This window comes from Heterodontus francisci, chromosome 6 (assembly GCF_036365525.1).
Source record: "Heterodontus francisci isolate sHetFra1 chromosome 6, sHetFra1.hap1, whole genome shotgun sequence".
In the NCBI taxonomy this organism is placed as follows: domain Eukaryota; kingdom Metazoa; phylum Chordata; class Chondrichthyes; order Heterodontiformes; family Heterodontidae; genus Heterodontus; species Heterodontus francisci.
Genome location: NC_090376.1, coordinates 116,753,874 through 116,778,955, shown reverse-complemented (window position 1 = coordinate 116,778,955; position 25,082 = coordinate 116,753,874). Strand labels below are relative to the sequence as shown.

The 25,082-nt window shown below is 45.9% G+C and overlaps 1 protein-coding gene across 5 annotated transcripts in view; it reads left to right on the top strand.

Moving 5' to 3' along the window:
• Nucleotides 1-25,082, top strand: part of atp11a (ATPase phospholipid transporting 11A) — a 249,630-nt gene that overhangs the window by 202,547 nt on the left and 22,001 nt on the right. For all 5 annotated transcript variants that reach the window (XM_068034156.1, XM_068034155.1, XM_068034157.1 and 2 more), the window contains exons 27-28: nt 2,200-2,303; nt 7,944-8,109. In XM_068034156.1, the coding sequence (XP_067890257.1) occupies nt 2,200-2,303; nt 7,944-8,109 (270 nt within the window). The remainder of the gene's footprint in view (nt 1-2,199; nt 2,304-7,943; nt 8,110-25,082) is intronic.

Sequence of the window (25,082 nt, the reverse complement as noted above, 5' to 3'; positions counted from 1 at the left end):
TGCCACACAACAGACTTGTGAGCAAATTTGTAGCTCATAGAATAAAAGGGACGGTAGCAGCATGGATACAAAATTGGCTGAGTGACAGGAAGCAAAGAGTAGTGGTTAATGTATGTTTTTCGGAGTGGAGGAAGGTTTGTAGTGGAGTTCCCCAGGGATCAATGTTGGGACCCTTGCTTTTCCTAATATCTATTAATGACCTAGACCTAGTTTGCAGATGATGCACAACTTGGAAGCATTGTGAACTGTGAGGAGGATAGTGTAGAACTTCAAAAGGACATAGACAGGTTGGTGGAAAGGGCAGACAGGTGGCCGATGAAGTTCAATGCAGAGAAATATGAAGTGATTCATTTTGTTAGGAAGAACATGGAGAGACAATATAAAATCAAGGATACAATTCTAAAGGGGGTGTAGGAGCAGAGGGACCTAGGTGTGTATATATGCATAGGTCATTGAAGGTGTTCGGACAGGTTGAGAGAGCGATTAATAAAGCATACCATATCCTGGGCACTATTAACAGGGGCATAGAGTACAAGAGCAAGGAAATTATGTTGAACTTGTATAAGACACTAGTTCGGCCTCAGCTGGAGTATTGCGTCCAGTTCTGGGTGCCGCACTTTAGGGCATTGGAGAGAGTACAGAAAAGATTCACGAGAATGGTTCCAGGGATGAGGAATTTCAGTTATGAAGATAGATTGAAAAATTTAGGACTGTTTTCCTTGGAGAAGAGAAGGTTGAGAGATGATTTAATAGAGGTATTCAAAATCATGAGGGGTCTGGACAGAGTAGATAGAGAGAAACTGTTCCCACTCGTGAAAGGATCGAGAATGAGAGGGCACAAGTTTAAAGTGGTAGATAAGAGAAGCGAAAGTGACATGAGGAAAAACGCAGCGAGTGGTTAAAGTCTGGAATGCACTTCCTGAGAACGTGTTGGAGGCAGGTTCAACTGAAGCATTCAGAAGGGAATTAGACAGTTATATGAAAAGGAAGAATGTGCAGGGTTACGGGGAGAAGACGGGCAACTGGAACTGAGGGAAATGCTCTTTTAGACAGCCAGTGGGAACACGATGGGCCGAATGGCCTCTTTCTGCACTATAACGTTTCTGTGAATGTGGCACTTGGTGAGTGGCAGGGAGAGAAAGTGGCACTTGGTGAGTGGCAGGGAGAGGAAGTGGCAGGGAGAGAAAGTGGCACTGGGTGAGTGGCAGGGAGAGAAAGTGGCACTGGGTGAGTGGCAGGGAGAGAAAGTGGCACTGGGTGAAGGGCGGGTGGAAGAGTAGGGCATTGGTCACCAGCCTTGATGAAACGCTGATGGGTCTGGATCTGGATCTCTTCTGCCTCCATTCCCTCTCCAGGGCCTTGGCATCCTTTCTAAAGTATGGTGCCCAGAATTGACCACAATGTTCTAGCTATGCCATAACCAGTGTTTTACTAAGGTTTAGCATAATTTCCTCTCCTTATTTATAAAGCCAAGGATCCTGTATGCTTTGTTAACAATCTTCTCAATGTGCCATGCCACCTTCAAAGATTTGTGTGCAGACACCCCCAGGTCTCTCAGTTCCTGCACTCCCTTTCAAATTGTATCATTTAGTTTATATTGCATCTCCTCATTCTTTCTACCAAAATGTATTCACACTTTTCTGCATTAAAATTCATCTGCCATATGTATGCCGTTTCACCAGCCTGTCTTATGCCAGCCTGAAGTCTTTTGCTGTACTTACCACATTTGAGTTTTGTACCATCTGCAAACTTTGAAATTTTCCCCTATATATCCACATTCATTCCCAACTGTACCACTCCTGTTGTTGCAGCATATCCTGCGGTGTGACAAGAATAATTTTTAAAATTTCCACAAACCTTTTCCAAGTGGATGTGTTTGAACTGTTCGCAACTGGTTTTTGAGTGTGTAATGGTAAACTATTGAAAAATCTGCTGTCATGTTTTGTGTTCCAATGGATTTCTACTTCAGTCAACTTTGAGTGAAGATTAGAAATAAAGCCTCATCAAAAATTCAATATTGCCTCAAGTTAATTAGAATAATGTTTTGTCGATGATTTCCATGTATATCATGAGGAATATGGGCATCAGCCTCTGTTGCTTTACCCCTGTGATGTTTTGTATGTCTCCTCTTGTCACTGTACAGACCCTATACCCTGACAGTTCAGTAGTTACAAATATGTGATGTTTCTGGTTTCATAGCTTGCGCTGGACACTCATCACTGGACATGGATAAATCACTTTGTGATATGGGGCTCGCTGATGTTTTACATCATCTTTTCTCTGCTCTGGGGAGGCATTATCTGGTAAGTGTGTGTCAAATACACACTCGCAGTAAAAAAAAAATACTTAAGTGTATGTTTCTCTTTAATACAACTAAGGTTTTCAGAAAGACAGAGAATAGGCCCATTTTAAACAGCAAAGTCTTTGTTTCATAAAGCTTATTCTGAAGGAAACCACACCTGCCAAATGGAAACATATTCATTTGTCATATGAAACACGACTGAAACTTTTTTTTACTGGACATTGCACATAACTTGTTTAAAAAAACTGACAGAGCTAACCAGCTGAAAACATGGTTGCACATTTGCATTCTGAAAGGTAGTTGCATAGAGACAGTGGGGGTGCTCCCTGATTCAATTAGCGAGATGGGTTTTGTCAATAATGATGATCAAAAGACATTGAGAGCCATTGACTTTCTAAGAGACAAACCTCCCCCGCCATCCCCCCCAACCGAGTGTCTAGAAGACTCTGAAGTCCAGCAACCCTCCGAGAAGTTGCTTTTTCACAGAGATGGTCACATGACTTACCTGCTGGCCAGATTGGGCACTGTTTGAATTGTGCCTCACAGAAAGGTAGCAGACTGCAACCTGAGAACCAAGGAGGAAGGTCTCCACTCTCTCTGTCTCTCTTTCTCAAGCAAAGTCCTAGGGACCCACAGTAGCAGCTTAAGCCTCAAGACAGAACCCCTCTTGAGTCTTCTAGTATCAGAGAAGCAAGTCAGAAATTGTGCACCGAATTCTATTTATTGCCAGCCCTACATCAAACTGCACCCCCCCCCCCCACAATTCTTTCTTCCTCTCTGTATTTATTTGTGTATGTGTTTCTCTCCTGTGAATGCGAGCGTGGTTGCGTTGCATATTTTCGTAATTTTAACCAAGTTAGAGTGATAAGGCTAATAAACTTGCATCTTTCTTGTTTAAAACTAAGAAACCTGTCTGGTTCAGTTTCAATTACAATTAGAGTGCAGTGAGCACTCTAAGGGGCTCACTGAGGGGGTAAGTGAAAATCACTGTGTTTTAAAAGATAAACCCTGTTATGGCCAAACCAGGAAAGTGGCAAGAGGGGAGCCTGAAACTCCTTCCTCACCTGGTCGTAACAGAAATTTGGGGGCTGGCATCCAAATTGGATCCACAGACAAACAAGAAATTGGAAGTGGGAAATCAAATTGATCCCAATCAAAAAAGAGAAAAGGTTTCAATACAGGTTTTATTGTGGTTGTGAGTGCTAGAATACGAACATGTCCACAACCAAAGCCAATACACTCCTAAGCCAGGGTGAAGTAACTTAGGATAAATTAAAGGTACTGCCTATGGAGGAGTTGAGAAATGTGGCTGAGCAGTGTGGGATCACTTTCCGTGCCAACACTAGGAAATCAGAACTCCTAAGTCTAGTGGCCAACTATTTTTACCTTGAACCCAAAGAAGCAGAGACAGGGTTAGAAATAGACTCTGACAGGGTAATGTCAGCAAAGATACAATTGGAACAGAGTAAACTTGAATTAGAAGACAGGGAAAGAGACAGGAGAGAGAAAATGAAATGCAGGAGAAAGAAAAAGAGACAGGAGAGAGACAAAGTGAAAGAAAGAAAAAGAGAGAGAGGATGGAGAGAAAGAAAAACGAGACAGAGAGAGAGGGAACCTTCCGGAAGGAAGAGGAGGAAACCAACATAGCTAACTGGCTGAAAGCGTGGTTGCACATTTGCATTCTGAGAGACAGTTGCATAGAGAAACAATGGGAGTTCTCCTTGATTCAATAAGCAAGATGGATTTGTCAATAGTGATGATTAAAAGACATTGAGAGCCATTGACTTTGTAAGAGACAGACCTCCACACCAATTTTCCTCTCTTCCCACCCCCCCCCTCCCCAACCGAGTGTCTGGAAGACTCTGAAGTCCAGCAACCCTCCCAGAGGTTGCTATTTCAAACAGAAATGGTCACATGACTTACCTGCTGGCCAGACTGGGCACTGTTTGAATTGTGCCTCACAGAAAGGTAACAGACAGCAAGTGGAGAACCAAAGAGGAAGGTCTCCGCTCTCTCTCAAGCAAAGTCCCAGGGACCCACAGTAGCAGCTTAAGCCTCAAGACAGAGCCCCTCATGAGTCTTCTGGTATCAGAGAAGCAAGTCAGAAATTGTGCACCGGGCCCCAGTGAGAGCTCCAAGACCGTAGCTTCAATAGAGGACATTGTATCAAGGACATGACCATCCAGTAACCGAATTCTATTTATTGCCAACCCAGGGCGGCACAGTGGCGCAGTGGTAGGGCGGCACAGTGGCGCAGTGGTTAGCACCGCAGCCTCACAGCTCCAGGGACCCGGGTTCGATTCCAGGTACTGCCTGTGTGGAGTTTGCAAGTTCTCCCTGTGTCTGCGTGGGTTTTCTCCGGGTGCTCCGGTTTCCTCCCACAAGCCAAAAGACTTGCAGGTTGATAGGTAAATTGGCCATTATAAATTGTCACTAGTGTAGGTAGGTGGTAGGGAAATATTGGGACAGGTGGGGATGTTTGGTAGGAATATGGGATTAGCGTAGGGTTAGTATAAATGGGTGGTTGATGTTCGGCACAGACTCGGTGGGCCGAAGGGCCTGTTTCAGTGCTGTATCTCTAATCTAATCTAATCTAATCTACTTCAACACCTGCCACCCCACCCCCCAATTCTTTCTTCCACTCTGTATTTTTGTGTGTGTTTCTCTTGTGTGCAGGCGAGCATTGTTGTGTCACGTATTTTAGTAATTTTAATGGAGTTAGAGTGATAAGGCTAATAAACTTGCGTCTTTCTTGTTTAAACCTAAGAAAAACTGTCTGGTTCATTTGCAATTACAATTGGAGTGCAGTGAGCCTGGGGCTCGCTGAGAGGATCAGCTAAAATCACTGTTTTAAAAGATAAATCCTTTGCAGCCAAACCAGGAAAGGGGCAAGAGGGGCGCCTGACACCCCTTCCTTTTCCGGTCATAACATTGTTATCTGCACAAAAATATATTGGAAACATTTAATTGATGGCGTTGGACAGCATTTGATGAACATGTCGTCTGAGTTCTGATGAAAGGTCACAGACATTTCACGCACCCACAAAATTAACTCTGTTTCTCTCTTCACAGATGCTGCCAGACCTGCTGAGTATTTCCAGCATTTTCTGTTTTTATTTCAGATTTTTAGCATCTTGAGTATTTTGCTTTTGTGTTGATATGGTGTGTTCAGTTGGGTCATTATGGTACAAGTACTACATTCTTTTCAGTGTGTAATTGTGTTGTATGTAGTTTTGAGGAAATCAGTAATGGAATGTTATCACTGAGTGGGATAGTAAAATAAAACTTTGCTTCCCTAAATATGTATCTTGGTCGATAAAGGAGAAATGAAAGGAGGCATAAACAAAATACTGCAGATGCTGGAAATCTGAAATAAACATAGAAAATGCTGGAAACACTCAGAGGGTCAGGCAGCATCTGTGGGGAAAGAAGCAGAGTTAACAGGCTGAATTTTATGGGCCCCTTAGGGATGGGAATGGAGGCAAGGGAGGGCCCATAAAATTGTGTGGGAAGACTGGGGTGGAGTCCCCGACACCTTCCGATTTAGTCCAGGGCAGGGAAGGCCTTCCTGCCCCAGGCCAATTGAGGCTCTTAATGGCCACTAAGGGTCTCTTCCCACCTCCACTTCAACTCAATGGAAGGTGAGGGGCCTGCCACTGCAGGGAGACGTTGCCAGGTACAGCCTGGTGGCCTAACAGGGTCGGGGGATGGGGTGGGGGGTCCCTCCTTTGGGGGCAATCCAGGGCCTCCCCAACCCTTACTAATACCTCCACTCCCCACCCAGTCTGATCCCGACCCCACTCTCCTGTCTCGGGGTTGTCTTCGCTCTTCATACAGCAGTGCCTCCTGCAATACCAGTAGTGGCCACTGCTTCCAGAGGCGCTGTTTGTCCTGCAGAGCTACCAGTCTTCCGATTGGCTGGCAACTCTGGCGATGGGAGCTCGTCCCTTAAAGGGACAGCATCCCTGACGGCAGGCAGTTAATTGCCTGCCTGCCGTTAAATAACACTGGGTCCGATGGAGGGCCGAGTTGGAGGTCTCCCAACAACTACCGGCCCACTGCCGGGACAGCCGTCGCCGGAATAAAATCCGGCCCAATGATTCAGGTTGATTACCTGTTTCAGTTCTGGTGAAAGATCACCGACCTGAAGTGCTAACTCTTCCTCCCTCCACATATACTGTCTGACCTGATGAATGTTTCTCGCATTTTCTACTTTTATTATAAAAGATGTCAGTTATGTAGAAATAAATATCAGAAATTAAACTGGAGCAGGTGACAAGGACATCAATTTATAGTACATCAACTCAAAAATGTGTGGCCATTCCATCAGCTTCAAACTCGATCAGGACTAGTGACCGTTGGGCCAACATCATCAGCTTCCCCTTTAGAGGGAGGGGGTGGTGGGTGGTCACCAGTGCAGATTTGTTTTGCATTAAAAAAGAGAGGTTTAAAAAACAGGAATAACCTCTGTGTAAAGCAGGAAATTGGCAGCTATGGGTAAACTCAGTGACCCTCCACCCCAGCACAATTTAATACAACAGAGTATCGATCATAAAATTGTACATATGGGTCACCATGTCCAGTTGTTAGTATTCCAAATTTTAATCATTGCAAGATCAAGAATGCCATGAATCTGACGTGCTGAATTTTGATCCAAGACCTTTTTTTGGTCGAGTAAGGTTACTACAGTCTGTGTTTAGAGTCCCATTCCTATTTGCTGAGATATTAACAATCTGTGCATAAATCTAAATTTTTACTTTGCAGCAACAGCTACATGGACGTAACATTTTGTTTTTATAACTCAAATTTACTTTTTCATTAAAATTAGCATGATGGGAAGTTTCAACCAAACGCAGAAAATTCCCTTCTCTCTGAAGAAATAGGGCAATTAAAATCTGCATGAAACACCTCAGCAGAATCTTTGCTATGGTGTGGAGAACAGAGGAGAGATCCCTCAGTTTGTGGGAAGCAGCTCAGATCAACTGACAGTGAGCCTTAGCAATGTATACCGCATCGTTCTAAAACTAGACACAATGTACCGCATCATTAAGGAATGTCACATTTATCTAGCACCTTTCACGAGCCAAAGAGCTTTACAGCTAATTATATAGTTTTGAAGGGTAGTCACTGTTGTAATGTGGGTAATTTGTGCATAGCAAGATCTTGCAAACCGCAGTGATAATGACCAGGTAATCAGTTTTGTAGTAATGTTGGTTTAAGAATATATATTGGCGAGGACATCAGGGAGAACTCTCCTGCTGATTTTCAAGTAATGCCGTAGAATATTTATGTTCATCTGAGACAGTATTATTCTAAAACTGGGCCCAGAATTACCTCTCCCTGCCAGAATCATCTGGTGCCCACAATTTTCCATCCATTAAAAACAATGTGATCTGTGTAAATACTTTTTTTTAAAAAGCTAAAGGAATATTGATGGTCTTCTGCATTTCAATCTGGACTTGAGCAGTAATTATACAATGCTGGCAAACCTGTGACTATGATACAGCAAATGAAATATTGGATCTTTAGCTTACAGACTTACATGAGCTGCAAGTATACCATTATTTATTTTCATCCTCTTTTCTCTAAATCAGATTTTTCTGTCCCTCCTTTTCTTTGACGATGTTTGTTTTCTTCTCAGGCCTTTTCTGAATTACCAGAGAATGTACTATGTCTTCATGCAGATGCTGTCAACAGGGCCAGCCTGGTTAGGGATTATCCTGCTAATAACAGCCAGCCTCCTTCCAGATGTAGTTAAAAAAGTGATCTGCAGGCAGCTTTGGCCAACAGCAACGGAGAAGCATCAGGTAACATTCAATGTGCAGCATCCAAAATGATCAGTAAATAAGAGTAGCAATTGCTGCCTGTGCATGTAATACATAGAACTGTCAATAAACGTATTGATGCTCTTCATTTAGATAAAAAAACAAAAATAGATTGTGGGGCAAACATTGTTCAGTATTTTACTAGATTCACAGCTGTTGATGCCCAACAGGTTAACTAAGTGCTAAATCTAAAAAATGTGGGAAAACACTAAATTGTATGTTACTTTAATTATGCAACAGTGAATATCCATTCATTCTGTGATTGGCACATAGCTGCAGCTTAGAGGGTTTGGCTCTGATTTTCTCAGGGCCTGGGGAGTAATCTGGGCAGGTGAGGGATGGGAAATGGATGGGACACAGTGATACCAGGTCTACACCCCGGAGAGCAGATCCTGAGATCATCCTCTGAGGTAAGTGTGGGGTGGGCAATAGGTTCAGCTGCCATTAGAATTCTGGTGTCTGCAAAGAAGGCAGGGGACCTGTGAGTTGACTGTGCTGCTGCTGCTGCTTTTGCCCCGAATGAATTGGACACCAGCGAGACACTGGTATTCAGTTATGTGGAGCAACATACATGAGGCCTGCAGGGGTCAGGGCCTGAAAGTTTACACACCTGTGTAAAGGAACCAATTTCAGATTGAAACCTGCTGCTACCTGCTTAGCCCTCAGCAACTAGCAAGTACCTAATTTTTCTCCCCTGCCTCTCCCAATGGGTGCTCAATACTGGTACAATGCCTATCTGTATTATAATTTCCTGACTCCAGAAAATCTCAGCGGATTCAGAATCACCAATTGCCAGCAGAATGCAATTTCTACTCTGCCGTAGTTACTGTGGAAAAGTGGAACGGCCGTTTTTCGTCCTCATTACTACTGATATTGTGCCAAAGAACTGGAGAGAATCCCACGGGGATTCAGAGCAATTTTGTTTCTTTGTTACATCCTTTACAAGTGGGTTCAAGTGTAGTGCTGAATTTAAACTCCAATGGTTGAACTCTCACTTTTTATTGTGTGTATTTTGATCCCTAACTTTACCAATTAAAGAAACCCAGAATACTTGTTCCACATTCATAGAAACAGCATTCACATCAACCTTACCTTGTGGAATAGTCTTAATTGCCTCAAGGTGGTGGCATAGTGGTATTGTCACTGGACTAGTAACCGAGAGACCCAGGGTATTGCTCTGGGGACATGGGTTCAAATCCCACCACAGCAGAAGGTGGAATTTGAATTCAATTAATAAATCTGGAATTAAAAGCTAGTCTAATGATGGCCTTAAAACCATTGTCGATTGTTGTAAAAACCCATCTGGTTCACTAATGGCCTTTCGGGAAGGAAATCTGCTGTCTTTACCTGGTCTGTCCTACATGTGACTCCAGACCCACAGCAATGTGGTTGACTCTTAAATGCTGTCTGAAATGGCCTAGCAAGCCATTCAGTTGTATCTAACCGCTACAAAGTCAATAAAACAGAATGAAACCCACGGACCACCTGGCATCGACCTAGGCACCGAAAACGACAACAGGAAACCCAGCCCTGTCGACCCTGCAAAGTACTTCTTACTAACAGCTGGGGGCTTGTGCCAAAGTTGGGAGAGCTGTCCCACAGCCCACAGTCATACTCCCGGAATCATACCTTACAGACAAGGTCCCAGACACTGCCATCACCACCCCCGGGTATGTCCTGTCCCACCGGCAGTACAGACCCAGCAAAGATGGCAGCACAGTCGTTTACAGTCAAGAGGGAATTGCCCTGGGAGTCCTCAACATTGACTCCGGACCCCATGAAGTCTCATGGCATCAGGTCAAACATGGGCAAGGAAACCTCCTGCTGATTACCACCTACCACCCTCCCTCAGCTGATGAATTAGTACTCCTCCATGTTGATCACCACTTGGAGGAAGTACTGAGGGTGTCCAGGGCACAGAATGTACTCTGGGTGGGGGACTTCAATGGCCATCACCAAGAGTAGCTTGGTAGCACCACTACTGATCGAGCTGACCAAGTCCTAAAAGTCATAGCTGCTAGACTAGGTATGCGGCAGGTGGTGAGGGAGCCAACAAGAGGGAAAAACATACTTGACCTCGTCCTCACCAATCTGCCTGCCGCAGATGCATCTGTCCATGACCGTATTGGTAGGAGCGACCGCTGCACAGTCCTAGTGGAGACCAAGTCCCACCTTCGCGTTGAGGATATCCTGCATCCTGTTGTGTGGCACTACCACCTTGCTAAATGGGATAGATTTTGAACAGATCAAGTAATGAAAAACTGGGCATCCATGAGGCGCTGTGGGCCATCAGCAGCAGCAGAATTATACTCAACCACTATCTGTAACCTCATGGCCTGATATATTCCCCACTCAACCATTACCATCCAGCCAGGAGAGCACCCCTGGTTCAATGAAGAATGCAGGAGGGCATGCCGGAGAAACACCAGGCATACTTCAAAATGAGGTGTCAACCTGGTGAAGCTACAACACAGGAATACTTGCATGCCAAACTGCAGAAGCAGCAAGCGACAGACAGAGCTAAGCAATCCCATAACCAACGGATCAGATCTAAGCTCTGCAGTCCTGCCACAGCCAGCCATGATTGGTGGTGGACAATTAAACAACTAACTGGAGGAGGTGGCTCCACAAATATCCCCATCCTCAATGATGGGGGGGGCCCAGCACATCAGCACGAAAGATAAGGCTGCAGCATTTGCAACAATCTTCAACCAGAAGTGGATGATCCATCTCTGCCTCCTCCCGATGTCCCCAGCGTCACAGATGCCAGACTTCAGCCAATTCGATTCACTCCATGTGATATCAAGAAACGACTGAAGGCACTGGATACTGCCAAGGCTATGGGCCCTGGCAACATTCTGGCAATAGTACTGAAGACCTGTGCTCCAGAAGTAGCCACACCCCTAGCCAAGCTGTTCCAACCAAGCCAAAGCTACAACACTGGCATCTACCCGGCAATGTGGAAAATTGCCCAGGTATGTCCTGTACACAAAAAGCAGGACAAGTCCAACCCAGCCGATTACCACCCCATCAATCTACTCAATCATCAGTAAAGTGATGGAAGCTATCATCGACAGTGCTATCAAGGGGCACTTGCTTAGCAATAACCTGCTCAGTGACACTCAGTTTTGGTTCCACCAGAGCCACTCAGCTCCTGACACTATTACAGCCTTGGTTCAAACATGGGTAAAAGAGCTGAACTCAAGAGGTGAGGTGAAACTGACTGCCGTTGACACTAAAGCAGCATTTGACCGAGTATGGCATCAAGGAGCCCTAGCAAAACTGAAGTCAATGGGAATCGGGGGAAAACTCTCCGCTGGTTGGAGTCATACCTAGCGCAAAGGAAGATGGTTGTGATTGTTGGAGGTCAATCATCTCAGCTCCAGGACATCACTGCAGGAGTTCCTCAGGGCAGTGTCCTAGGCCCAGCCATCTTCAGCTGCTTCATCAGTGATCTTACTTCAATCATAAGATCAGAAGTGGGGATGTTCGCTGCTGATTGCACAATGTTCAGCACCATTCACGACTCCTCAGGTACTGAAGCAGTCTGTGTAGAAATGCAGCAGGACCTGGACAATATCCAGGCTAGGGCTGATAAGTGGCAAGTAACATTCGCGCTACACAAGTGCCAAGCAATGACCATCTCCAACAATAGAGAATCTAACCATCTCCCCTTGACATTCAATGGCGTTACGATTGCTGAATCCCCTATCAACACCCTAGGGGTTACCATTGATCAGAAACTGAACTGGAGTAGCTATATAAATACTGTTGCTACAAGAGCAGGTCAGAGGCTAGGAATCCTACAGCAAGTAACTCACCTCCAGACTGCCCAAAGCCTGTCCACCATCTACAAGGCACAAGTCAGGAGTGTGATGGAATACTGTCCAGTTACCTGGATGGGTGCAGCTCCAACAACACTCAAGAAGCTCGACACCATCCAGGACAAAGCAGCCCGCTTGATTGGCACCCCATCTACAAACAATCACTCCCTCCATCACCGACGCACAGTGGCAGCACTGTGTACCATCTACAAGATGCACTGCAGCAATGCACCAAGGTTCCTCAGACAGCACCTTCCAAACCCGCAACCTCTACCAACTAGAAGGACAAGGGCAGCAAATGCATGGGAACACCACCACCTACAAGTTCCCCTCCAAGTCGCACACCATCCTGACTTGGAACTATATCGCCGTTCCCTCACTGTCGCTGGATCAAAATCCTGGAACTCCCTTCCTAACAGCACTGTGGGGGTACCTACACCATATGGACTGCAGCGGTTCAAGAAGGCAGCTCACCACCACCTTATTGAGGGCAGTTAGGGATGGGCAATAAATGCTGGCCTAGCCAGCGAGGCCCACATCCCATGAATGAATGAAAAATAATTAACTCCAATATACCTGCTACCTTATTGTCCAATGCTGTAGCCATACATTGTACTTCCCATTTCACTGCTTCTACTGCTGATGTTGCTCAGTGATATCTGCTGTCACTACCTGCTCAACTCTTGTGGCTGTGAATTCTGTCCTGGTCCGTATTACCTTTCTAATTTTACTCAACACCCTTTGCTGGGCTGGCACTTTATGCTGCCCAACAACTTCCTCACCTCCACAGGACTCTGGAATTGCTCTGCAATATTCTTCAGCTTCCTGGTCTTTGGTACTCCAGCCTCCTTGATTTCATTTCTCCCCCTCAGTTGATCCCTGGTTCTGCTGATCATTTTAAGCACCTGCAGCTACTTTGAAGCTCTTGATGGACCTGGATTTATCTGTGCTGGGTCTACTGCCACTGGTTATTGGTTGACTTTCTGCTCCTTTATTGGCTGCTTGAATCCTTTGGACTTCCTAACTGTAACCTCTGCCAGTGCCTTGCCTGACTGTCTTCTACCTCTCCAAACTGGGCCTCTCTCCTCATGACTGATGGTTTTAAAAGGAGCTTGGAGCAGCTATGAACAAATGGTTTTCACTGTCTCCTGCTCCCCTCTCTCATCTGGAATTCTTTTGTACCCTATCTTCTTTGCCCAGTCTTAATGCCTTGTTTTGTGTACATCTCGATCATCTATACAATCTTCAATTGTATAGAACCTTGGTTAGGCTGCACCTGGAGTACTGTGTGCAGTTTTATAGTCATAGAGCGATACAGCACTGAAACAGGCCCTTCGGCCCACCGAGTCTGACCATCAACCAGCCATTTATACTAATCCTACATTAATCCCACATCCCCACAATTCTCCTACCACCTACCTCCACTAGGGGAAAATTACAATGGCCAATTTACCTATCAACCTGCAAGTCTTTGGCTATGGGAGGAAACCGGAGCACCTGGCAGACACCCACGCGGTTACAGGGAGAACCCTGAACCGAACCCCGGTCGCTGGAGCTGTGAGGCTGCGGTGCTAACCACTGTGCCATTGTGCCGCCCTGACCGTTTTGGTCCCCTTACCTTAGGAAGGATATTATTGTCATAGAGGGAGTGCAACGAAGGTTCACCAGAATTATTCCCAGGATGGTGGGACTGTCCTATGAAGAGAGATTGGGGAAACTGGGCCTGTATTCTCTATAGTTTCGAAGAAGGAGAGATTATCTCATTGAAACCTACAAAATACTTAAAGGGATAGACAGTGTAGATGCAGCTAAGATGTTTCCCCTGGTTGGGGAGGCTAGAACCAGGGGACACAATTTCAAAATAAGGGTGAAGCCACTTAGGACTAGATGAGGAGAAATTATTTTACTCGGAGGGTTGTGAATCTTTGGAATTCTCTACCCCAGAGGGCTGTGGAAGCTCAGTCATTGAGTATGTTTAAAGCAGAGATCAACAGATTTCTAAATACAAATGATATCAGGGGATGTGAGGATAGTATGGGAAAAAGGCATTGAAGTGGATGATCAGCCATGGTCATATTCAGTGGCGGAGCAGGCTCGATGGGCTGAATGGCCTACTCCTCCTATGTTCCTATTGCATCAAAATATTTAAATTTTCATCACACCTTGCCTGCAACACAGTTATTTTTGTTCCCCTTTCTCTGATGTTTCCTGGAATCTGTTCGCCTTTCATCTTCCACTCATCCAATCATCGAACCTGTTGGCTCTGCCTTCTCCAACATCCAATGTTTGCTGAACCCTACTCCAATATCCATTTCTTCACTGTCAATTTTATCTCCTGCTGCCAGCCAGCCTTGAATCTTTGTAAATGAGTCATAGCTTTGCCTTATGTCTTACATGGCAGTCTCTACCAGGCCCATTGTGACAGGCATCATTACCTCTCGGAGCAGGAGCCTCAACTGTCCTGTCTCTCGTTGCCACCTCCTGCTCTCTCGCTCCGCTCCGCCCTCTTGCTCTGCCCTGCTGTCTTGCTACCCCCCGTGCTCTTGCTCCTCCAACTCTTTCCCCCCCCCACCCCCCACCCCCTTCGCTCTCTTCTCTGTGCTCTCTCCGCTTCGCCGCTCCCTTTCCTACCTCCCCACCCACCCCCCCCCCCCCACCCCCTCTCTCGGGCCGCCCCAGATCGCTCACTGCCCCGCCCCCCCGCTTTCTCGGCCCACTCCATTTTCCCCCCCTCCCCACTCCCCTCCCTCATTCACTGTCCCCCTCTCTCTCCCTGACTTGCTTACTCACAAGCAATGTGCTCGCTGTCCATGACCGCACTGCCATTCTGGCACTAATCAAAACATGGCTCAGGGGATGATGAATTCCCTCTTTTCTGCACTGCATCAGCCCCAAAAAAGTCACGGATAACATTCTTTGTGGCTGTTGTGCATTATCCCTCCTTTTGGATGAGTCCACAGCATTGAGCACAATTAACAAAGCCATCCTCTCCAATTCCAGTTAATAAAGGCAAAATACTGCAGATGCTGGACATCTGAAATAAAAACAAAAAATGCTGGAAATACTCAGGTCTGGCAGCATCTGTGGAGAGAGAAGCAGAGTTAACGTTTCAGGTCAATGACCTTTCATCAGGCCCTCTCCTTCGTTGTCCATTTCCATGGGTACACCCTCACACAGTTATAGTCCTTACTTTCTGAGCACTAGAGCATTACTTGTTCTTCCCACCTCCACAGCATTACCTCAGGAGTTCCTCCAACAACCCATCCTTGACCCCCTCCATTTCCTTTTTTTATTCTTTCATAGGGTGTGGTCGTTGCTGGCAAAGCTAGAATGTATTCACCATCACGAATTGCCTTTGAGAAGGTGGTGGTGAGCTTCCTTCTTGAACTGCTGCACTTATGTGGTGTAGGTACATTCACAGTGCTGTTAGGTAGGGAGTTCCAGAATTTTGACCCATCCAGGCCAGTGGATGTTATTCCATTATACACCTGACTACCTTGTAGATGATGGAAAAGCTATGGAGAGTCAGGAGGTGAGTTACTCTCAGAATTTCTAGCCTCTGACCTGTTCTTGTGTCCACAGTATTTATGTGGCTGGTCCGGTTAAGTTTCTGGTCAATGATGATGCCCAGGATGTTGTTGGTGAGGGAATTCAATGATGGTAATGCCACTGGATGTCAAGAGGTTCGACTCTCTGTAGTTAGAGATGGTCATTATTTGGCACTTGTGCAATACAAATGTTACTTGCCATTTAACAGCCAAGCCTGACTGTTGTCCAGGTCTTATTGCATGCAGGCGTGGACTGTTTCATTACCAGAGGAATTGCGAATGGCCACTGACACTGAACACTGCATAATCATCAATGAACGTGCCCATTTCTGACCTTATGATGGAGGAGTGGTTATTGATGAAGCAGCTGAAGATGGTTGATCCTTAGACACTTCCCTGAGGATGTCCTGGGGCTTAGATGATTAGCCTCCAACAACCACAACCATCATCCTTTGTGCTCGATATGACTCAGCCAGTGAAGAGTTTTCCCTCTGATTCCCAATGACTTCAATTTTACTTGGGCTCCTGATGTCACATTGGGTCAAATGCTGCCTTGATGTCTGGGCCAGTCACTCTCACTCATTACATACTTTCCTTTGATGGCACCTGCAGGTGTGGGGACAGCCTGTATGTATGCACATGACATGTAAAACACTAGAAGCATAGCCTGGAGCTTGGGATCCGCAACAACAGAGTACAATTTTCATTGTCAAAGCTTGAAGAAATGCACATTTTAGCATGTTTAGGCACATTTCAGCCATGCAACAAGCATGTTTCACCTATGCACAAACCGATTCCCCTCATGTCCAAGCCATTTCAGCTGTGCGCAGGCACGTTTCACCATCCACGTTCTGGCCACGCAGCAACCATGTTTCAGTGTGCAGAGACCCGTCCCAGCTTCATATAGGCATCTTTCAGCCATGTGCAGACACTTTTCACCATGTTCAGACCCGGTTCAGCTGTGAAATATGCACATCTGAGCTGTGCAACAACATGTTTCAGCCGTGCACAGGTACATTTCAACATCTGCATTTCATGATGTACAGGTACATCTTTTTCTGATCCTGGAAACTGCAGTTATATGCAGTCAAAGCTTTGATTTTGTGTTTGTTTGCTCAGTGCTTACCAGAAATAAACTGGTGCACATTTGGTCATGTGACATTCTTCTCACAGGGAGTGATGTGTGTTGTTTTCTGAAGATATGTTTCTTTGAACATGCATTCAACCAGAATTCATTTTTAAAAAGAAATAAAAAATGCCCAACTCTTATCCTGGGAATTGTTAGCAGTTTGCCAAACATTTGTGTACAGATTTCTGCATATGTTGCTCACAGCTTTCTGCATGTGTTGTGTACAGCTTTTTGCATGTGTTGTGCACATGTTTCCATATATGTTGTACACAGCTTTCTCTGTATGTTACCTTTAATCAGATTTATCCCTTGTGTTTCTCTCTTCTGCCCTTCTTTCTGCTGCTCCTGACTACTCACCCTCCATTGTTTGTAAATGAATATTGGGCTCCCATGTCCTACTTTCACCTGGAAAATCACAGGCAAAGCGAAAATACCTTTCTGCTGAACAGTCTACCATCTTTATGCTTTCCCAGACTTCCAGTAGTCTAAGTTTCTAAAGGAAAAAAGGTGACTCTTCTTCCCTATATCTTTAAGGTGCATGAGAGACGGCTTTTCAGTGTAACTATGGTAACTACTGTCTTGCATGTTTAGAAGGTTAACAAACTATTTCTGCAAAGGAGCGTCTCCTTAAAATAAATTGGCTGGAGCCAAGGCTTTAAAGTGTATGACAGTCAGTTGATATTTTTTTCCAGTTATTCTGATGTTCATAATGAAACCAAATGAGTAACCTTTGATTTTTTGAGCAATGTGGATGGGAAGTGATTATTCTGGGATCTGTGCATGATGTGGAGTTTAGGCAGTTTCTAGAACAGTGGCAGAAGCTGCTGAACTTTCACATTATGAGACCTTCTCACTCAAGCAAAGGAAAGATTCTGGGAAGTGATTCCTGGTGCTGTGCTCTGAGGACCATAAATGGTGCAACAAGAGTAGGATGTAAGTGTGGCCTCACAAGTTAGAGAAAACATTTAGAAGATGGTTGCATGTTTATTTTTTTTTTATGTGAATTCAGCGATGGGAATGGTAATTGTAATGTAATTCTCCTAGATTCCTTAATGGTTGACTCATTTAACATCATTTGTTCTCTAGATGGTGGTGACATATTTATTGCCCATTTGTAGTGCTGTCAGGTGGTGGCAGGCTTTTTCCTTAAATCGCTGCAGTCTTTGTACTAATGGTGCTCCCATATTGGAGTTATCCAGGATATTGACTGAACTACTGTTATGGAATAGTGCTATATAAAACTTCAGGGTGTTCTGTGACTTGGAGATGATGGCATTACCATGACTTTGTTGCTCTTGTCTTTCTCAGTGGGAGAGGATGAAGAAGAAGGAGGGGCTGTTGACGTAAGCTTGGCGCATCCTGTAGATTGTACATACAGTAGTCCCACAAAAGAGAGCTGAAGAGGTTTCTGACAATGTGTTTGTAGATCAGCAGTGTTATAGTTATTGCAGATTCCTGGAGCTTCATTATTTCATTATTTAGTTGAGAATTTTGAATTATTTCTTTAAATGTTTAGTACTGCTCATCTACCCTTATACCTTTTAATCTATTTCCCCAGTCAATCTTAGCCAACTCGCCCTTCATACTATATAATTGGCTTTGTTTCGGTTTTAGAGCCTTGTTTAGGACTTCAGTATGTCACACTCAAATTTCCTGTGAAACTTTACATATTATGATCACTCTTCCCCATAGGATCCTTTACTATAATTAACCCTATTTCATTACAAAATATAAGCTCTAAAATTGCCTTATCTCTGGTTGGTTCCACGATGTATTGTACCAGGACACTGTCTTAAATGCATTCCATAAACTCATCCTCCAGTCTACCTTTGCCAATTTGATTTGTCTAATTGATATGAAGACTGAAGTCCCTCATGATTATTGCATCACCTTTGGCACAAGCTCCTATTATTTCTTGCTTAATACTCTGTCCAACAGTATAGCTACTGTTAGGTGACCTGTAAATTACACACACCAGTGTTTTCTGCCCATGTTATTCTTCATCTCTACCTAAATGTATTCTACTTCCTGATTTTCTGAGCCAAGATCCTTCCTCACTACTATCCTTATCTAGTGTCCCTGGAATAATTAGTTTTCAACCTTGGTCACTTTGCAGCTACATCTCTGAAATGGCTCTTTCATGCTGACTCTCACTTCTCTCACAGCGATTCTTGTACTGTTGCTTCTGATCTTTACATGTCCGCTGCAGCCTACACTTTAGCTGCAGGTTCTGCTGCTGATTTTGCATAAGAGGAAGGATTCTCAGTGTCATTGATTGAAGCAATCATCTGAAGGATATTCACTGTAATCAGACAGTGCAAGTTTACCTCCTGAATTTTATTGTGGACACACACTGCATAGGTGCTTATAACCTCAGCTACATCCAACCTACCTCTAGTTACCGCTTACTATCTCCTGTAATATTTCACAATTTTATCTGTTTGGCCTAGAAGGAATTTGGTTTAATTTGTATTATGTTATTTCTATAAAGTTAGATTCTGTTCACAAAGATTAACTCCCATAAACAGAAGTATCTGGGACGTTGTTTAAGACAAATTAGTTGAAATACCAGATGAATCTGCTAGCAACAGCATGTACTCTTGCTTGTCTTACAAGTTTTGAGACAACGGGGAATCATCCAGCATATCCTGTATTGGTTTTCATCTTTTATACTTAGCTGGGAACTCTGCCTATCAGACAGTGAAGTTCCTATAGCTCCACCACCAACAAAGGGGGCAGTTTTTTTTTATTCAAGCTGATAGTTTTGATTGGCAGTTTGGCGGACTAATCACCCACATAGTGAGCTGTGGGAGGGATTAGCGGACAGTCTTTATAGCTATACAAGCCAGTCTACAATAGACTTTGAACCTGGAGCAGCGAGCGAGGCAGAGAGGTCTCACACTGTCACCAGCCAGGATGCGGCCAGTCTATATGAGTAAAGTTGGTGTCAGTAAGTTTAGGAAATGTTGACGTGTTTGGTAGATTCATCCCATAACTAAGCCACTTTGTATATTTTGTTGCATTTTATGATCAAGAGCAGTAGGGAATTGATTGCATCTCATCATATAACTGTGTTCTGTTCATATATTTTGTGTAAAGTAAACCAGTTTATTCATTTGCATTTAATATCATCTGCCATGAGTGCTTTCAGACAACTTTCTGAAAAGATATTAAAATGGAATGGGATCATAGTATCCTGTGCACAGCAAGACATTTTATTTTTATCCTCCAAAGGTCTTGCTCTCATTTTACAAACTGTAGGAATATAAAGGTGTACTCCAGATTGTAGGGAAGTTGAAATCCACTACAGAGCAACCAGTGAGGGTAATCATAGAATTATCTGGACAGAAGCAGGCCATTCAACCCATAGTGTCAGTACCAACTGAAAAAAAGCTATCCAACTTAATCTCACTTTCCAGTTCTAGGCCCATAACCCTGTAGGTTGCAGGATGTCAAGTGCATATCCAAGTAATTTTTAAATGCGATGAGGGTTTCTGCCTCTACCACCCTTTCAGGCAGTGAGATCCAGACTCCCACCACCCTCTGGGTGAAAACATTTCTCCGCAGTTCCCCTCTAATCCTTGTACCAATTACTTTAAAGTTATGTCCCCTGGTTATTGAACTCCCTGCTAAGGGAAATAGGTCCTTCCTATTCACTCTATCTTGGTGTCTCATGATTTTATACGCCTCAATTAAATCTCTCCTCGGCCTCCTCTGTTCTAAAGAAAGCAATCCCAGCCTACCCAATTTTTTCTCAAAGCTAAAAATTTTGCAGTACTGGAAACATTCTCGTAAATCTCCTCTGAGCCCTCTCTAATGTGATCACATCCTTCCTGCGGTGCGGTGACCAGAACTGTACAGAATACTCTAGTTGAGGCCTAACTAGTACTTTACACATTTCTAGTATAACCTCCCTGCTCTTATATTCTATGCCTCAACTAATAAAGGAAAGTATCCCATATGCCTTCTTACACCTTACCTACCTGTTCTGCCATCTTCACGAATCTATAGACATGTACTCCAAGGTTCCCTCTACTCCACCACATTTCTCAATATCCTACACTCGTCCCACATTCTCCCCTCCGTAAATTTGAGGTCATCCAAAACCCTGCTGCCTGTGTCCTAACTCACACCAAATGCTGTTTACCCATCACCTCTGTGCTTGCTAGCCTAAACTGGCTCTTGATTAAACAATATCTCAATTTGAAAATTCTCATCCTTGTTTTCAAATCCCTCCTTGGCCTTGCCCCTCCCTATATTTGTAACCTCCTCCAGCCCTACAACCCTTTGAGATATATGCACTCCTCTGATTCCAGCCACTTGAGCAGCCCCGATTTAAATCTCTCCACCATTGGTGGTTGTGCCTCAGCTGCCTGGGCCCTGAGCTTAGGAGTCCCCTCTGTAAACCTGTCCGTCTCTCTACCTCACTTTCCTCCTTTAAGACATTGCTTAAAGCTTACATCTTTGGCTAAGCTTTTGGTCATCTGTCCTAATATCTCCTCACCAGACTGACTCCTGGGATGGCGGGACTGACATATGAGGAGAGATTGAGTCGGTTTGGATTATTTTCACTGGAGTTCAGAAGAGTGAGGGGGGATCTCATAGAAACCTATAAAACTCTAACAGGTCTTGACAGGGTAGATGCAGGAAGGATGTTCCCGATGGTGGGGGAGTCCAGAACCAGGGGTCATAGTCTAAGGATACGGGGTAAACCTTTCAGGACTGAGATGAGGAAAAATTTCTTCACCCAGAGTGTGGTGAGCCTGTGGAATTCGCTACCGCAGAAAGCAGTTGAGGCCAAGACATGGTATGTTTTCAAAAAGGAGTTAGATATAGCTCTTGGGTCTAAAGGGATCAAAGGTTTTGGGGCGAAAGCCGAAACAGGCTACTGAGTTGGATGATCAACCATGATCATAATGAATGGCAGAGCAGGCTCGAAGGGCCAAATGGCCTACTCCTGCTCCTATTTTCTATGTTTCTATGTGGCTTGTTGTTATATTTTGTTTTAAAATGCCTCTGTGAAGCACCTTGGGACGTTTTATTATGTTAAAGGCACTATATAAATACAGATTGTTGTTGCCACCTTGTTTGCCATCCCCAAACACATTACCTCACACATCTTTGGATTGAATTCCATTTGCCACTTGTCTGCCTTCATGACCAGTTCATTGATATCTTTCTGTAGTCTACAGCTTTCTTCCTCACTATCAACCACACAGCCATTTTTTGTATCATCTGCAAACTTCTTAATCATGTCCCTATATTTAAGTCTAAATCATTGCTATATACCTTTTAATAGGGAACTAATACTGAGTCCTGCAGAGCCCCACTGGAAACAGCCTTCTAATCATAAAAGCTTCCCTCAACTGTTGGCCTTTGCTTCCTAAACAGGAGAGAATAATCAGTGTGGACCCAAAATCTGAAACACTTTTTGCTTTCCCATAATTCAGAGGCATTTGTTTCTTCACCTCCCAATCCCCTCCCTTGGCTCACTAAGGTACTCTTTAACCTTCCTCCAACCACCTTGGCTCACAAAGAGGTTTGTTTTGGAGAAGATGAGATAAAGATACAAATTTTAATTGTGTACTTGAGCACAAAGCAAAAAAAGCCCATGCTTGATTGCCTAACTCAGCTAAAAGTGCAATCTCTTCGTACCCATTCTGGAGACAGAGCGAGAGAGAGGAGCACGGTGGGAACAGACTTTTAAAAAGCGCGCCAAAAGCCCAGAGTCAGAGACTGGAGAGAGAGGAGCATGGCGGAAACGGAGGTTTAAAAAGCGCGCCAAAAGCCCAGATTTGGAGACTGGAGACCAGAGAGAGAGAGAGGAGCACGGCGGGAGTGAAGAGAGAGAGAGAGGAGCACGGCGGGAGTGAAGAGAGAGAGAGAGGAGCACGGCGGGAGTGAAGAGAGAGAGAGAGGAGCACGGCGGGAGTGAAGAGAGAGAGAGAGGAGCACGGCGGGAGTGAAGAGAGAGAGAGAGGAGCACGGCGGGAGTGAAGAGAGAGAGAGAGGAGCACGGCGGGAGCGAAGAGAGAGAGAGAGGAGCACGGCGGGAGCGAAGAGAGAGAGAGAGGAGCACGGCGGGAGCGGAGAGAGAGAGGAGCACGGCGGGAGCGGAGAGAGAGAGAGAGGAGCACGGCGGGAGCGGAGAGAGAGAGAGAGGAGCACGGCGGGAGCGGAGAGAGAGAGAGAGGAGCACGGCGGGAGCGGAGAGAGAGAGAGAGGAGCACGGCGGGAGCGGAGAGAGAGAGAGAGGAGCACGGCGGGAGCGGAGAGAGAGAGAGAGGAGCACGGCGGGAGCGGAGAGAGAGAGAGAGGAGCACGGCGGGAGCGGAGAGAGAGAGAGGAGCACGGCGGGAGCGGAGAGAGAGAGAGGAGCACGGCGGGAGCGGAGAGAGAGAGAGAGGAGCACGGCGGGAGCGGAGAGAGAGAGAGAGGAGCACGGCGGGAGCGGAGAGAGAGAGAGAGGAGCACGGCGGGAGCGGAGAGAGAGAGAGAGGAGCACGGCGGGAGCGGAGAGAGAGAGAGAGGAGCACGGCGGGAGCGGAGAGAGAGAGAGAGGAGCACGGCGGGAGCGGAGAGAGAGAGAGAGGAGCACGGCGGGAGCGGAGAGAGAGAGAGAGGATCACGGCGGGAGCGGAGAGAGAGAGAGAGGATCACGGCGGGAGCGGAGAGAGAGAGAGAGGATCACGGCGGGAGCGGAGAGAGAGAGAGAGGATCACGGCGGGAGCGGAGAGAGAGAGAGAGGAGCACGGCGGGAGCGGAGAGAGAGAGAGAGGAGCACGGCGGGAGCGGAGAGAGAGAGAGAGGAGCACGGCGGGAGCGGAGAGAGAGAGAGAGGAGCACGGCGGGAGCGGAGAGAGAGAGAGAGGAGCACGGCGGGAGCGGAGAGAGAGAGAGAGGAGCACGGCGGGAGCGGAGAGAGAGAGAGAGGAGCACGGCGGGAGCGGAGAGAGAGAGAGAGGAGCACGGCGGGAGCGGAGAGAGAGAGAGAGGAGCACGGCGGGAGCGGAGAGAGAGAGAGAGGAGCACGGCGGGAGCGGAGAGAGAGAGAGAGGAGCACGGCGGGAGCGGAGAGAGAGAGAGAGGAGCACGGCGGGAGCGGAGAGAGAGAGAGAGGAGCACGGCGGGAGCGGAGAGAGAGAGAGAGAGAGGAGCACGGCGGGAGCGGAGAGAGAGAGAGAGAGAGGAGCACGGCGGGAGCGGAGAGAGAGAGAGAGAGGAGCACGGCGGGAGCGGAGAGAGAGAGAGGAGCACGGCGGGAGCGGAGAGAGAGAGGAGCACGGCGGGAGCAGCAGGAACGGAGCAGAGAAACAAAGCCGCTGGGGTGAGTATACAAGTAAGTTTTTAATTTAATTTAATTTGTCAAACATAGCATCAAACATCACAGGCAAGCAGGTAGGTGATTGGTTTGGGAAGAAGCTACCTGTTTGGTGAGTATCTGGTAAGTGATTAAAGTCCATTCAAATCCTAACGTTTAAAATAGTAAAGGAACTAGTGGTAAGCTTAGTAAAATATATTTAACAAGGAAAATAAAATAAATAATGGACTAAAATAATGAAGTAGTTAATTAAAACACATTAAGGATGGCAGGACAGGTGATGTGTCACAGCTGCAGCATGTGGGAGCTCCTGGATGCCAGTGTGATCCAGGGCAGACACATCTACAGCAAGTGTTTGTGGCTCGAAGAGCTTCGGCTCAGAGTCATTGATTTGGAGTCCGAGCTGCAGACACTGTGACATATCAGGGAGGGGGAAAGTTACCAGGAGGCGGTCACACCCCTTAGGATAAGGTCTTCTGATTTGGTCAGTGGTCAGGGACAGGAGAGTGTGGCGGCAGGTGAGGGGACCCAAAGGGCAGGAGTGCAGGAGCCTCTGCCTTTGCAATTGTCCAATACATTTGAGGTTCTTTCAGCTTGCTTGGATGAGAGTGGAGGCTGCAGGGTGGATGAGCAACCTGACCATGGTTTAGGAAGCCATTCATGTGGAGGGAGAAGAAAGGAATGTAGTGGTAGTAGGGGACAGTATAGTTAGGGGGCTTGACACTGTTCTCTGCAGCAAAGAGCGAAGGTCCAGACAGCTGTGTTGCCTGCCAGGGTTCGGGACATCTGTCCAGGGCTGGAGAGGAACTTACAGTGAGAGGGGGAGGATCCAGTCATCGTGGTCCATGTAGGTACCAATGACATAGGCAGGACAAGGAAAGAGGTTCTGCATAGTCAGTATGAGGAACTAGGCACCAAATTAAGAAGCAGAACCTCAAAGGTAATAATCTCTGGGTTATTGCCTGCGCCACAGGCAAATTGGCATAGGATAAATAAGAGAGGAAATTAATACATGGCTCAAAGTCTGGTGTGGTAGAAGTGGGTTCCGGTTCGTGGGGCATTGGCACCAGTACTGGGGAAAGTTGAGACAGTCTACATCTGAACTGTACTGGGGCTAGTGTTCTAGCAAGCCA